The sequence below is a fragment of the Coenobita brevimanus genome, chromosome 61 (genome assembly GCF_032717465.1).
Source record: "Coenobita brevimanus isolate Jiangsu-jjx chromosome 61, ASM3271746v2, whole genome shotgun sequence".
Lineage (NCBI taxonomy): Eukaryota > Metazoa > Arthropoda > Malacostraca > Decapoda > Coenobitidae > Coenobita > Coenobita brevimanus.
The window spans coordinates 2,500,961-2,513,486 of NC_137014.1; the positions used below are offsets into that span (position 1 = coordinate 2,500,961).

The 12,526-nt window shown below is 41.7% G+C and overlaps 1 protein-coding gene across 1 annotated transcript in view; it reads left to right on the forward strand.

The window, feature by feature from the left end:
- Positions 1 to 414: 414 nt before the first annotated feature.
- pea (ATP-dependent RNA helicase pea) overlaps positions 415 to 12,526 on the forward strand; it is a 32,177-nt gene continuing 20,065 nt past the window's right edge. The window contains exons 1-6 of the mRNA XM_080275482.1: positions 415 to 615; positions 3,345 to 3,433; positions 8,588 to 9,068; positions 9,183 to 9,535; positions 10,482 to 10,643; positions 12,303 to 12,474. Coding sequence (XP_080131608.1) covers positions 522 to 615; positions 3,345 to 3,433; positions 8,588 to 9,068; positions 9,183 to 9,535; positions 10,482 to 10,643; positions 12,303 to 12,474 — 1,351 coding nt within the window. The 5' untranslated portion in view covers positions 415 to 521. The remainder of the gene's footprint in view (positions 616 to 3,344; positions 3,434 to 8,587; positions 9,069 to 9,182; positions 9,536 to 10,481; positions 10,644 to 12,302; positions 12,475 to 12,526) is intronic.

Genomic DNA, 12,526 nt, shown 5'->3' on the forward strand with positions numbered 1-12,526 from the left:
GCCAACCTTGACGCCAACCAAGACCCACAATATTTCGTTGCATTCTTTGTCAGTTATTTAAACAATATATATACTTTGAAAAAAAAAGTTAATTGTTCATTTATTTTTTTCTTTTTAGCGTCTGTGAGAGAACTGGAACGTATTATCTTTAGACTTGTACTCCTTCAAACGTTGATTTGTTCATAACTAATACAATGCAAAAATTATTTTTTATTATGACTAGTACTTAGCAGTTCCTAATCATTAGTTAATTTTTTTTTTCAAAAATTAAAGCCCATAACTTTGTTTCAATAGAACTTTCAATAATCTCATTGACAATAATTGTTCTTTTCGCCTGATGAGACTTACGGTGGATGTGAAACAACATAACGTTGTTGTTTTCGTGATTGAAGCAGTGAAGTGTTTACGAGTACCCTTGCATTGTGATAAAATGGCGTTTACTTGAGCACCAGGAAGGGCTTATATAGGTATCACGTCAGCCACAGCTCTCAACCAACCCAGGAAAAAGAAATAAGCTCAAAATGGAGGATCTTTCCAAACTCGAGAGGCTGTCGTTGGTGTCCAAGATTTGTGTGGAACTGGAGAACCATTTGGGCATAAACGATAAAGATGTTGGTATGTTATGCTGAAGATTTCAAGGTCTGAGTGTTTGTAAATGACATTCAGTTACTTCGTTTCTGTTTATCATATGCATAAGTGTAGTTGAGGAGAGGGATCCAGGAGAAAGCTTTCCTTTTCATCTTTTCAGTCAAACTGAGCTAATACGTTGCAGTAGCACTAAATTCCTTGAATCTCTCCTTAGCCTTAGTAACTCTAATAGGTTTGGTTTATCAGTAACTATTGAGTTTTGTCTTTGGCCTATAGTATTTATTTTTATTCCCCTGCAGACACCCCATTGTACTTTGCCATTCCTCTTATTATTGACTTCTGTCCTTCCAGCAAAGCCAAAGCTTCATTTCCTGTTAGAATGAGGATCACAGTACTGTGATATGGCTTCAGTGCTCATGGTGTACATGCAACATTTCTTTAAATCACAGCCATACTCTTTATTGCATTTCAGCCTCTAAACTTCTGTGGCAATAAATATGGTACAGGGTAAATTGAAGAAAATTTGCCTGTGAAAGTTGTATTGTCTTCCAGTTTACAGCACCTGTACTAATAGTATGAAGGGAATTGTGACATACCCGGTACTGTAACGCATCGCTTACTTGTATAATGACAGCTGCTTGTACTTCCTCCTTTGTTGGACTAGTAGAACCCTTCAGGATGAGAGGCAGTTTTTGAGCAGAGTTAAGTTATTTGGAGGTTGTATGAAGAATATATGTTTCAAATTTTTGCTGTTTTTAACCATTTTGCTGTGACAGGCCTATGTTAAACTTAATAAACTCATCTGGAGACAGCATGAACACCTATAAACTGTAAAAAAGAGGTCATTTTAGGGTTAATTGTTAGTGTTCTGAACCCCTTCACTAAGACGAACCTTCCTTAAGCTGAATAAAATCATCTAGAAGTGGCTTGATTTTATTTTATTTTTAACTGTGCTTTTAATATCTCCAGATGTTTTCACTGTTTTATTCGAGATAGGTTGAATCAACATAGTTGATTAAGGCTTTATCAGACTTCTCCAGTTTAAGAAGCCTAAATTTACTATAAGTGTTAGCAAGAAGATAATGAAAAATACACCACTGGAGTGAAGAGAGTTGTGAATCATAGCATAAAATTGAAAAAATTTTAATGGAGACTTGTTTCCAACCCCTAAGTACAACAGACATCATCTATTTTGAATATAATCATGTGGAAGTACTGTAGCTTGAATAAACTGATACAGGATATCATTGTTATGATAGGGCTACCAGAGCCTGTATCAGACCCTTTCACGACGACGGGCCTCCCTCAAGCGAAATTTAATTGTCTGGAAGTAGTAAATAAAGTATTTATAAGCAGACATTTGTGCTGAAAGGGATAACACAGTGATGAGCTGCAGTCTTTTGCCTACACTTCATTTGTGTGATGCAGTCATTTTTCTTTTATTGATGTTAATCCTTCACCACAAGAGGTCTCCCCAGACTGAATAAAATATCTGGAGTTAGTAAGAAATTAACCCTTTGAGATTCCAGTGACTATATCGATCGTCATTTCAAATCCAACCTCAGAGATTCAGATGACGCTTTTAATTGTCAGTTTATGAAACTTTTGTACCGTAAAATATTCACCAAAAATGCCATTTACGCAACATAACAAAGGCTCGAGCATGATGTCACAGAATAGTTGATCTATCGGTATGTGTGGCGGTACTGCACAGCTGGTCTGACTCATGGCATTGTTTCTTTATAACTTTATTCTTGGTGAATATTTTTCTACAGCAAAGTATAAAATTTTTGGTTTTTGCCTAGCTTCAACTCGTCACTTTGACTTTTTATTTTCTTTGTTTTCCTTTTATGAATGTACCACGATAAAGTACAACTATTCAGCTTCAAAATAACACCACAACCAGCATCCTATAATAAAAAATGTATTTACACTGACCAATCAATGAAAAACATCTCAAAGCGAATATGCAGCTGAGACAAATAAAATTGTGCATCTCTTTCCTTTTGCTTTACTGCACAATGAAATGCAAAAATTACCATAATCTATATATCATTGTAAAGGTAATTTATTGTGTTTTTGCATTGTTTAAACCAAATATACATATCTTTACTCATTATTTTTTGCCAAATATTTTTCTACAGCAAGGTGTAAAATTTTTGCTTTTCGCTTAACTTCATCTCATCATTCTGATATTTTGTTTTCTTTGTTCTCCTTTTTTTAACATACTACGATAAAGTACAACTATTCAGCTTTAAAATGACACCAAAACCAACATTCTCTCATGAAAAGTGTATTTACAAAGAGCGGTCAAAGTAGAATATTGGGCCATGAAGATGTGGGTCAGTGTGAGTGGCTGACTCGCACAGACATAATCTGCCTGGCCCAGAAACTTGGTAGGGTTAATAAACCAGTAAAAGTCATCATTGTACTGAAAGTGTTAAGTACCTGACAGCAGATAGACAAATCATTAGAAAAAGGTCATGTACCTCTTTACTATGACATCCCATACCTTAATACAGTTGTCCAGCGGTGGCAAGCAGAAAATATGAAAAATCCTCATACAGTTCAGGGGATTAATGGAGACTGTTTCAGTCCCCATGACTGCAGGTTTATCCTAATCTGAATAAAAGTATCCATTGTTCAAAAGGTTAAAGCAAAGAAAGACATCATTGTAGAATAAAGATCACATTACTGTATGTACAAATAGACAAATAAGTAGGAAGATACTAATTCCTGTGTGTGGTATATTTCAGCTGAGTTCATCATTGCCTTGGCGGAGAGTAACAAACGCTTGGACAAGTTCAAGAAGGCGCTTGAGGAGAATGGCGGGGATCAGTTTGCAGTAAGTAGAATCAGCACATAATACAGGCCATTAGCAAACCATTATGTCATCACTATAATCCATCCCCTTGCACCACACTGCATTTACCTCATGTACCGGCACCTCACTTTCACAACACAGACAGTGTTTCAAGGTCAATTCGGTTAAAGTTCTCCAGGAGTGGCATGCTGAAATGGCCATTTTTTGCAGTTCACAGGGTTTGTGTCCAGTAGAGCTTGGGATCATAACAACAGATTAAAAATTTGTTGTGATAATTGCATGTGAGGTGGAGGCCAGAATTTGCATAGTGTGAATGATGAATTAATGTATGAATGGTCCATTTCAATGGCCATTTTGTAGATAATTTCATACTTTTGCCTTCTTACTTACTTACTCTATTTTCTGACTCCTGTCGTGACAGTTACTGTATCACCTTCAATATGAGAACATATTTTCATTGTTTCACTAGCTATCTAACCATCCCCCTTTGCTGACCTTTTCAGTGTGACAGTAACATGGAGAGTAGACCAGCATACTCTCCCAAACATTTCCTCTAACTATCTATGCACTTTACATTTCACACAACGTATCCCACTACGTTACAAGGGTTGGCACCAGCAAGGGCATGCGGCCAGAAAACTTTGCCCTGCTACCTAGTGGCGGACTTCTGGGGGGAGGCGTGGCGGGGGTTCCGCCGGCATAGATCATGGGTCCAGGGCGAGATGGGGCTCGGGCCTGTGCTAGAGGGTACAGGGCATTGCGGTTCCCAGGCTGCCGCTTCCGCCCAATAGAGAGGGGCCTGAACCTGGGAGTAGCGCCCCAGGAGGCTGCCCTATCAGTGGGTGTATAATGGCGGGATAGTTGCAGTGCCAAGACACACTTGGAGGGTGTCCCTGCAGCTGTCCTGGCAGGGTGCCCCGAGGCCACTACCACAGCCACTGGTAAGCTGGTGGGCTAGGGGTCCCAGATCCATTGCCTGGACCTGGGATTATGCAGTGAGTGGGACCTGTGCTGTGTCTGTCCCCATTTATTAATACTGAAGATGACAAAACAAAAAAGGTTTCAAAGCAAGACTGAGGACAGTAAATCACCCATGGGGATGAGGGTGGGTTCATGGAATGTGGGAAGTTTGAGGGGAAGAGCAGGGGAAGTCGTTGAGGCATTCAGTAGGAGGTGGGTGGATGTGGCGTGTTTGCAGGAAGTCCGGTACAGGGTGGATCAGCCAGAAAGATTGTTGGGAAGGACTGTTGCTATAAGTTGTTTTGGCAGGGGGGGACAGACGGATATGGAGGTGCTGGTGTGATGGTTGCGGAGAAATGGGTGGAATATGTTATGAATGTTTTGAGAGTAAGCGATAGGATATTGGTAGTGAAAATTCTGTTGGGAAGAAAGATAGCTGTGATCATATTGGCATATGCTCCACAGGCAGGATTGGACGAATCAGAGAAAGAGAGATTTTGGGATGATTTAATACGTGTAGTGGGTGGTATGCGGGATGATGAGATAGTGATTTTGGGAGGGGACTTAAATGGTCATGTAGGTGAAGCAGCACAAGGTTATGAAGGAGTGCATGGGGGATGTGCATATGGTCTAAGGAATGCAGAAGGGGAAAGGATACTCGAGTTTGAGGAGGCAACGGACATGATTGTGTGCAACACATATTTTAGGAAAAGAGACAGTAGGTTAATTACGTATGAGTCTGGGGGAAATAGCAGTCAGATAGATTATTTTCTGGTTAGGAGGGCCGATAGGAGGTTAGTGAGGGATGTTAAAGTTATAGGAAGTGAGGAGTGTGTGCAGCAGCACAAACTATTGATTTGTGATATGGTGCTTAAAGAACAAGTGATGAAAAAGAGGACTTATGTACCTAGGAGAAAAATATGGAAGCTGAAATACCAAGTAGTAAGGGATGCCTTCTATAGCGAGTTGAGGAGAGTGGTGGCTGAACAGGAAGCTATAGACAGAGGCGTTAATGAACAGTACAGAGCCCTCAAGAACAATTTCTTGAGAGTTACTGATGTAACATGCGGTTGGACAAGAGGACCACCAAGACATAAAGTAACTTGGTGGTGGGATGAGGGTGTAGAAGCTGCAATTAAGGAGAAATGAAGGCTTTTCCGGGAATGGAGGAAGGGTGGTAGCAAAGAGGAATATTTGGCTGCCAAGCGTAGGGCTAGGAGAGAGGTATACAGGGCAAAGTCTGAGTCACAGAGACAATTACTTGATAACCTAAATCATGGGGAAAGGAAAAATATATTTAGGGTGGCAGGTCAGGTGAAGAGGGATAATCGGGATATCATAGGTGAGCAGTGTGTGAAGAATGATGAAGGAAGGGTAGTGGTGAACAGTGAGGATATTAAAGATGCATGGAGAGAGCATTATAACCGGTTGTTGAATGAGGAGTTTGACTGGGACAGGGAATGTTTGGAGCCAGCAGATCCAGTGTCTGGCGGCCTTTGATTGATACTGCTACTGTGAGTGAGGCAATAGGCAGGATGAGGGTGGGGAAGGCAGCAGGTGTATCTGGGTTGCCTGCCGAAATGTTGAAGGCCTCAGGCGATATAGGGGTGAGTTTAGTCACTGACCTGATAAATAGGATTATTTATGAGTGTGTTGTCCCAGATGATTGGCTGAAGAGTGTAATTGTAAATGTGTATAAAGGGAAGGGTGATGCCCTGGAAAGAGGAAATTATAGAGGTATAAAGCTTTTAGAACAGATAAGGAAGGTAATGGGGAGAGTTTTAGAAGGTATGATTAGAGAAAGAGTGAATATTGATGAGATGCAGTTTGGGTTTATGCCAGGTAGGGGGACCACTGATGCCATATTCATTGTTCTACAGCTTCAGGAAAAGTATATTGGTAGGAGAAGGGGTCTTTATTTTGTTTTTGTTGATTTGGAAAAGGCCTTTGACAGAGTCCCTAGAGAGGTGGTGAAGTGGGCAATGAGAAAGCTTGGCTTGGAGTGGCTGGTTAGGGTGGTTATGGCCATGTATGTGGGTGCTCACACCCAGGTGAGAGTGAATGGAGATTTGAGTGATGAGTTTTCCGTGAATGTTGGTGTGCATCAGGGGTCAGTCTTGAGTCCCATGTTGTTTATCATGGTACTTGAAGCCCTTTCATGTGACTTTAGAAACGGACTCCTGTGGGAGTTGTTGTATGCTGATGATTTGGTGTTGATTGCAGAGAATGAAAGGGAGGCGGAGGAAAGGTTTAGGAAGTGGAGAGATGGTATGGGACACAAGGGTTTAAGGGTAAATGTAGATAAAACAAAAGTGATGATATCTAGGGTTGGTGGTGGTACTGTCAAAGACGAGGGAGAGTGGCCACATGCAGTTTGCCACAAGGGCGTGGGAAGTAATTCCATCTTGTGCGGTGTGTGTGATAAATGGGTGCATAAGAGATGTAGTGGTATCAGAGGTAGACTGCGAGATAATGCTGATTTTATGTGTACGGCGTGCCAGGGTGAGCAGGTGGAGATCGTCAGACGTGAAAGGATTGAACTTGCTGGTGAATCTCTTGAGTGTGTGGAAGAGGTTTGTTATTTGGGAGACATGTTGTGTGCTGGAGGTGGGGCTGGAGCTAGCTCTGTGGCTAGGGTGAGAAGTGGTTGGAAGAAGTTCAGGGAGCTCTTGCCTCTCCTGACATTGAGAGGGCTCTTCCTACGTGCTAAGGGGTCTTTGTATGCAGCATGTGTTAGGAGTGTAATGCTGTATGGCAGTGAGACCTGGGCAGTGAAGGAGGAAGACATTCGCCGGCTCAGACGTACAGAAATGACAATGATTAGGTGGATGTGCAGTGCGTCCCTGCGTCCAAGGCCTGGAGGGACTGGGTTTACAATGGAAGAGTTGAGAAGTAGGATGGGACTGGAGTGTATTGGTGTTGTGATGAGGAGAGGTAGATTGAGGTGGTTTGGACATGTGGAGAGGATGGGGGATGATAATTGGGTGAGGAAGGTGAGAAGTGTTAATATTGGGGGTGGGGTTATGAGGGGTAGACCAAGAAAGACATGGGATGAGGTCATTAAGTGTGACCTTAGGGTTAAGGGACTGAACAGGGAGGCTGCAATGGATCGTGCAGCGTGGAGAGCCGCCATTAGGTGACCAAGGCCGACACATGCAAGCATGTTGGAGCCTTTAAAAACGAAAACGAAAACGTCACCACTAGTTTATTTTATTCAGTTGTAGGGGATACCTTATGAAATTACGAGATTAATTAGCTAAGGCTCTTTCTAACCCCCACAGTTTAGAAAGTCACTTCCTAGCCTAAATACAAACATTTGTGTCAGAGAGATAATGCAAAAAAAACAGCACAATGTGGAAGGTACTGGTTCACAGGAATTATGGCAAGGATGGGAGTAATGAGATTAAAAATATGGTGACCTCATATTTTTATGTTGTGTGCCTAAAAGTGCTACACCATGTGTTCTGTTTTACTCTAGTGGTCATTTAATGGTTTGAATGCCTAATGGATTAATGGCCTTTCATAGCATAAATCCCGTAGAGGTAACTGTAGGTTTTTTGATAATGTATGACCACTTTGTCATTTTCTTTGTACACCTACTACAAACTAATCATATCAGAAATCTGTAGGCATAAGTTTGTTTTTTATGGTTTTCTCGTGATCCAATGGTTTTACAGTAAACCCGTGATATAATGAACTAATTGGGGGGAGGAGTAAGTTGCCATATCCGAAAGTTCGTCAAATACGAGAGGTTCAGTGTTTCCGAGGGATTACTGAACCCAGTTTGCTATACAAGGGGAGTCATTCAGTCGTACATGCTCAGACATAACCTAAACTAACTCTGTGAGGTTTTACATGGAGAATTCAATGGTTTATGAAATTATACATGTAAATGCAATACTATATGAAGTTGTACATATATATATAGAATACCTTTAATAAGAATACAGTATAATGTAGTACTGTTACAGTACACTTACTGTGCCAGGAAGAGATGCTGTTGAAGTATACTTACTGTGCCAGGAAGGGATGCTGTTGAAGCACACTTACTGTGTCAGGAAGGGATGCTGTTGTCACTGTGGGCTGATTTGCGAACTTCTCCTGCATTTAGCAACCTTTGTTTGCATATTAATGTGTTACAAAGCTAATAGCAGTTAATAATGTTATCACAGCTTTTAATGGCAATTTTTTACTTTTTTGTTATTTTTCCTCCAGGATTCGTTTGTTGAGAGTCTGTGGCGGCTGATCCAACACATGATGCCGTCGATAACAGCACCACCAGCATCTGACGGCACTGGGGATGTCAAGCCCAAAACAGAGAAGGAAAGGAAGCGGGCCCTGCTGCCATTCCTAGCACTTCCCAACGATCCATCTGTGGTGCACATGCTAGATGATGAGATCAAACCAGAAGTAAAACAAGAATTTCCTGAGACAGAGGAGAAAGTTATGAAAGAGAAAGAGAGTGAAAAGAAGAAAGAGAAAAAGAAGAAAGCTAGAGACCGAGAGAAGGATGAAAAAAGTATAAAAAAGGAAAGCGAAACGGAAATGGACGATTTAATGGCATTTTTAGAATCACATGCTCCCTCTAAGCAGACTGAAGTACCCAAAAGCAGAAGCAGGAGTAGAGAGCGTAAGAAAAGGTCAAGGTCAAGAGAGAGGAGAAGAAGCCGGAGCAGAGATAGAGAGAGAAGGAGATCCAGGAGTGGGGAGAGACACAGGGGTAGAAGGGAGAGGAGTCGTAACAGAGGGAGAGAGAGAAGTAGAAGTAGAGGGAGGGAAAGAAGTAGGAGCAGAGGGAGGGAAAGAAGTAGGAGTAGAGGGAGGGAAAGAAGTAGAAGCAGAGGGAGAGAAAGAAGTAGAAGCAGAGGGAGAGAAAGAAGCAGAAGCAGAGGGAGGGAGGGAAGCAGAAGTAGGGGAAGGGAAAGGAGTAGGGGCAGGGAGAGAAAACAGCGAAGTACTAGCAGGGAGCAGAGAGGAGACAGCCAGGAGAAGGATCACAGCAGACACAAAGAGAGGAGAGAGAAGCGCAAGCGAGACCGGAGCAGATCTGGCAGTAGGGAGACCCGGAGCAGACGCACTCGAAGCAGAAGCTGGGAGAAGAGTATAAAGGCCAGAGAGGCATTTGTGAACCGGCCACCTGATGAGAACCCAGTGGTTGGGAAGGTATGTTAGCTTAATGTTGCAGTCAAGAATGTCTGCTCCTCTAATTTTTAGCTCAATAGTTATGAAACTCTTAGTAATATTTAGTTTGTTAGACTTTGAAAATCACATCACAGTGTTTTTACAGTCATTACTCTGTGTCTCATTATTTGTCACAAGGAAGTTGATTTTATTGATGTCTGCAGCAGTGCATGGTAAGGACATTCACTAACTTAGACTCAGTCTATTCACCAGCTGTCAAACATCAATGTAATCTTGATTGGCCATGTATCTGAAATATGTACCAAACTGTAAGTAGGAAAAACAATAGGGTGAGCCTGTACTATAGACTTGTGGCGTGTGTAGAATTGCACAGCCAGAGCTGACCCGTTTACCGACATATTCCATTCACCAGCTGTGATGTGTTGGGTGAGTACTGTATTGGTTTATGGAACTGATAGATACTTGTTCAGGACAGTGGGAATTCTCAAAGGCAGGTTGAGTTTTATACTTTACTTTCATCATGGGTTTCACAAATAGCACTCATAAATTTGGGCTTGCCCATATCTTTGTAATCTCAGGTTCAAGAATGCCAACAACATTGTTGAAAGTCTAATGCAAAGAAAAAGTTTGGTATGTTTAAGTAGTCAGATAATAGCAAAAATTTTATACTGTCTAGTGGAATCTGATCTAGTGGGGTTTTTGCTGTAGTTGTATGTTTTGAATTAGAGTCATCATTACAGCTCTCCATTTTTGTATCAGTTGAGTGAACTGTAAATTATAGGGAAATTCCTTCCTATTGTCAGCTGGGTCAGTGAGAAAATATAGAAAAATTCCTCACGAGTTTTAGTGCTGCTTGTCTAGCTGATATTTTGGAACAAATTTATGACTTGTAAAGAGGACTGACTATTTGTATACAGTATTATCATTGGGTATAATTTTTTGCATTTATTTCTTGGTCTGTTTGTAGATATATGAGGGGAAGGTGACGAACATCCTGAACTTCGGGTGCTTCGTGCAACTGGAGGGTCTGCGGCGGCGTCTGGAGGGCCTGGTACATATCTCACAGCTGCGACGTGAGGGGCGTGTCACCAACGTCTCTGATGTTGTGGCCAGGGGTACCAAGGTCAAGGTAAGTCACTGCTGAGAGGTGTAGGCTGTGTTGCATCATTTTTGGGCTGAGATTCACAAATAGCCTTTATCAATCCCCTGTAGGTTGTCACAGGAAGTTCCTTCATCATCCAGTCCAGTGTTGCCCCATCAGGAGCACAAGGGTCTAGGCAGTGATAGTGAGAGGAGCATTTTGAAAGCAAAAAAAACCCTTTACCCCATCTCAGAAGTACGATATGTGCATATAGGACATAACTGGTTGGAGTGCCTTAACTCACTACACTGCCAGACATAAAATTTTTTATGCACTGCAGTAGCCCAGTACACAGCACTGTGCCTACCCTTGGGCTCCTTAAACTACCCCATAGAAGGGAAGGTACAGTATAGTTGTGCAACAGGATGTGTTGTAAATTTATTTCTGAATCGTGGCCCTGATCTCTTACCTTGTCTTTCGTAGGAAAGACTTTACGTTTTCAAAGACTTGAATGTTGTGTGAACAGTTATGCAACCCATTTCATCAGGCATGTTGTTAATAGTTCTCTCACTGTTATCTTTTTTGTTTCTGGAGCCTACATCACTCCATCAGTAGACTGGAATAAGTGTCAAGGTAGAGTGGTGAATAGGATGTAGCTCTATGAATGAGCATGGAGGTGAGAAGAGGTGTAGTAGGCCAAGAAAAAAAGTGAATTTGATATGGTAACTGTGTATGTAAACAAGCAAGGTATGGAAGTTGATGAGCATCCATCACAGCAGTTATTTCAGTAGTCATGGGATAGACTATAGTACACTTGGTTTCTGCCTTCCTGATACTTCTGATTGAAGTAAAAGAATCTTGCTGGTTTTACTGTGTCAAAAACTCACTTCATACATTTTTAGTCTGCCAAAATCATCCACAAGAACCCAAGTATCACATAAATATTCAGCATTACACAGATCAGGCCTTTGTAAGTTTTTAATTACCTTGGGGTTTCTTCCCCTTGGGACATGTCATGGAAGGATCACATTATCTTCCTATTATCATTATTAATATCCATCTATTCATCATCAGTCCTATGCTGCCGCATGAGGAGCATAGTAGCCTAGGGCGAAGTAAGTTAGTCCTGACATTTAAGATGAGAGTGACAAACCTCACTCATCCCTGAGTGGGATTACCTGAGCAATAAACCTCAACCACCCCTTGGACATAAACCTACACAGGCTCAGCCCAATTGGAGCACCTTAATTACCCCCTAAACCACCAGGCGCCATAATTTGGTTGTATGGTTACCACCCAATATAGGAAATAATTTCCTGGTGTACAGGAAACCATTTGGCTTGTCACTCAGTGTAGAGCCACCCATTGGCAGAAGGAAGAGGAAAGAATGAAGGAAAGAAGGACAGAAGAGGAAGGAAGGAAGGGAGGAAAGGGCAGACACCCAAAGCAGCAGTACCTCGAGTGTGTGGGTGGTGAGTGCCCCCACCTACCAGTAATTACAGTATTTATATACTGGTGTGTATATATATATATATATATATATATATATATATATATAAAGTATTTATGTTTTTACCCTTCCCCATCCCACCCTAAAGTGGAAAAAGAGGTAAGTGTTGATGCTGATGATTTTTTATGATAGTGATAAATTCACTTTCCATAACCAATGACCCACACAGTTGTAGTTAATGACTATTGTGTTTGCAGGTAAAGGTGTTATCATTCACGGGCCAGAAGACATCACTGTCTATGAAGGATGTTGACCAGGAGACTGGAGAAGACCTGAATCCCACGGTGGCCACTGCTGCTACTGCTGCCCAGGATGAGGATGCCATGAGGAACCCTGACCGGCCCATGTCACTGATGGAACTCACCAAAGGTGTGTACATTGTTGTACTGACTTTTTCGTTCTTCATTATTAATACATTGCA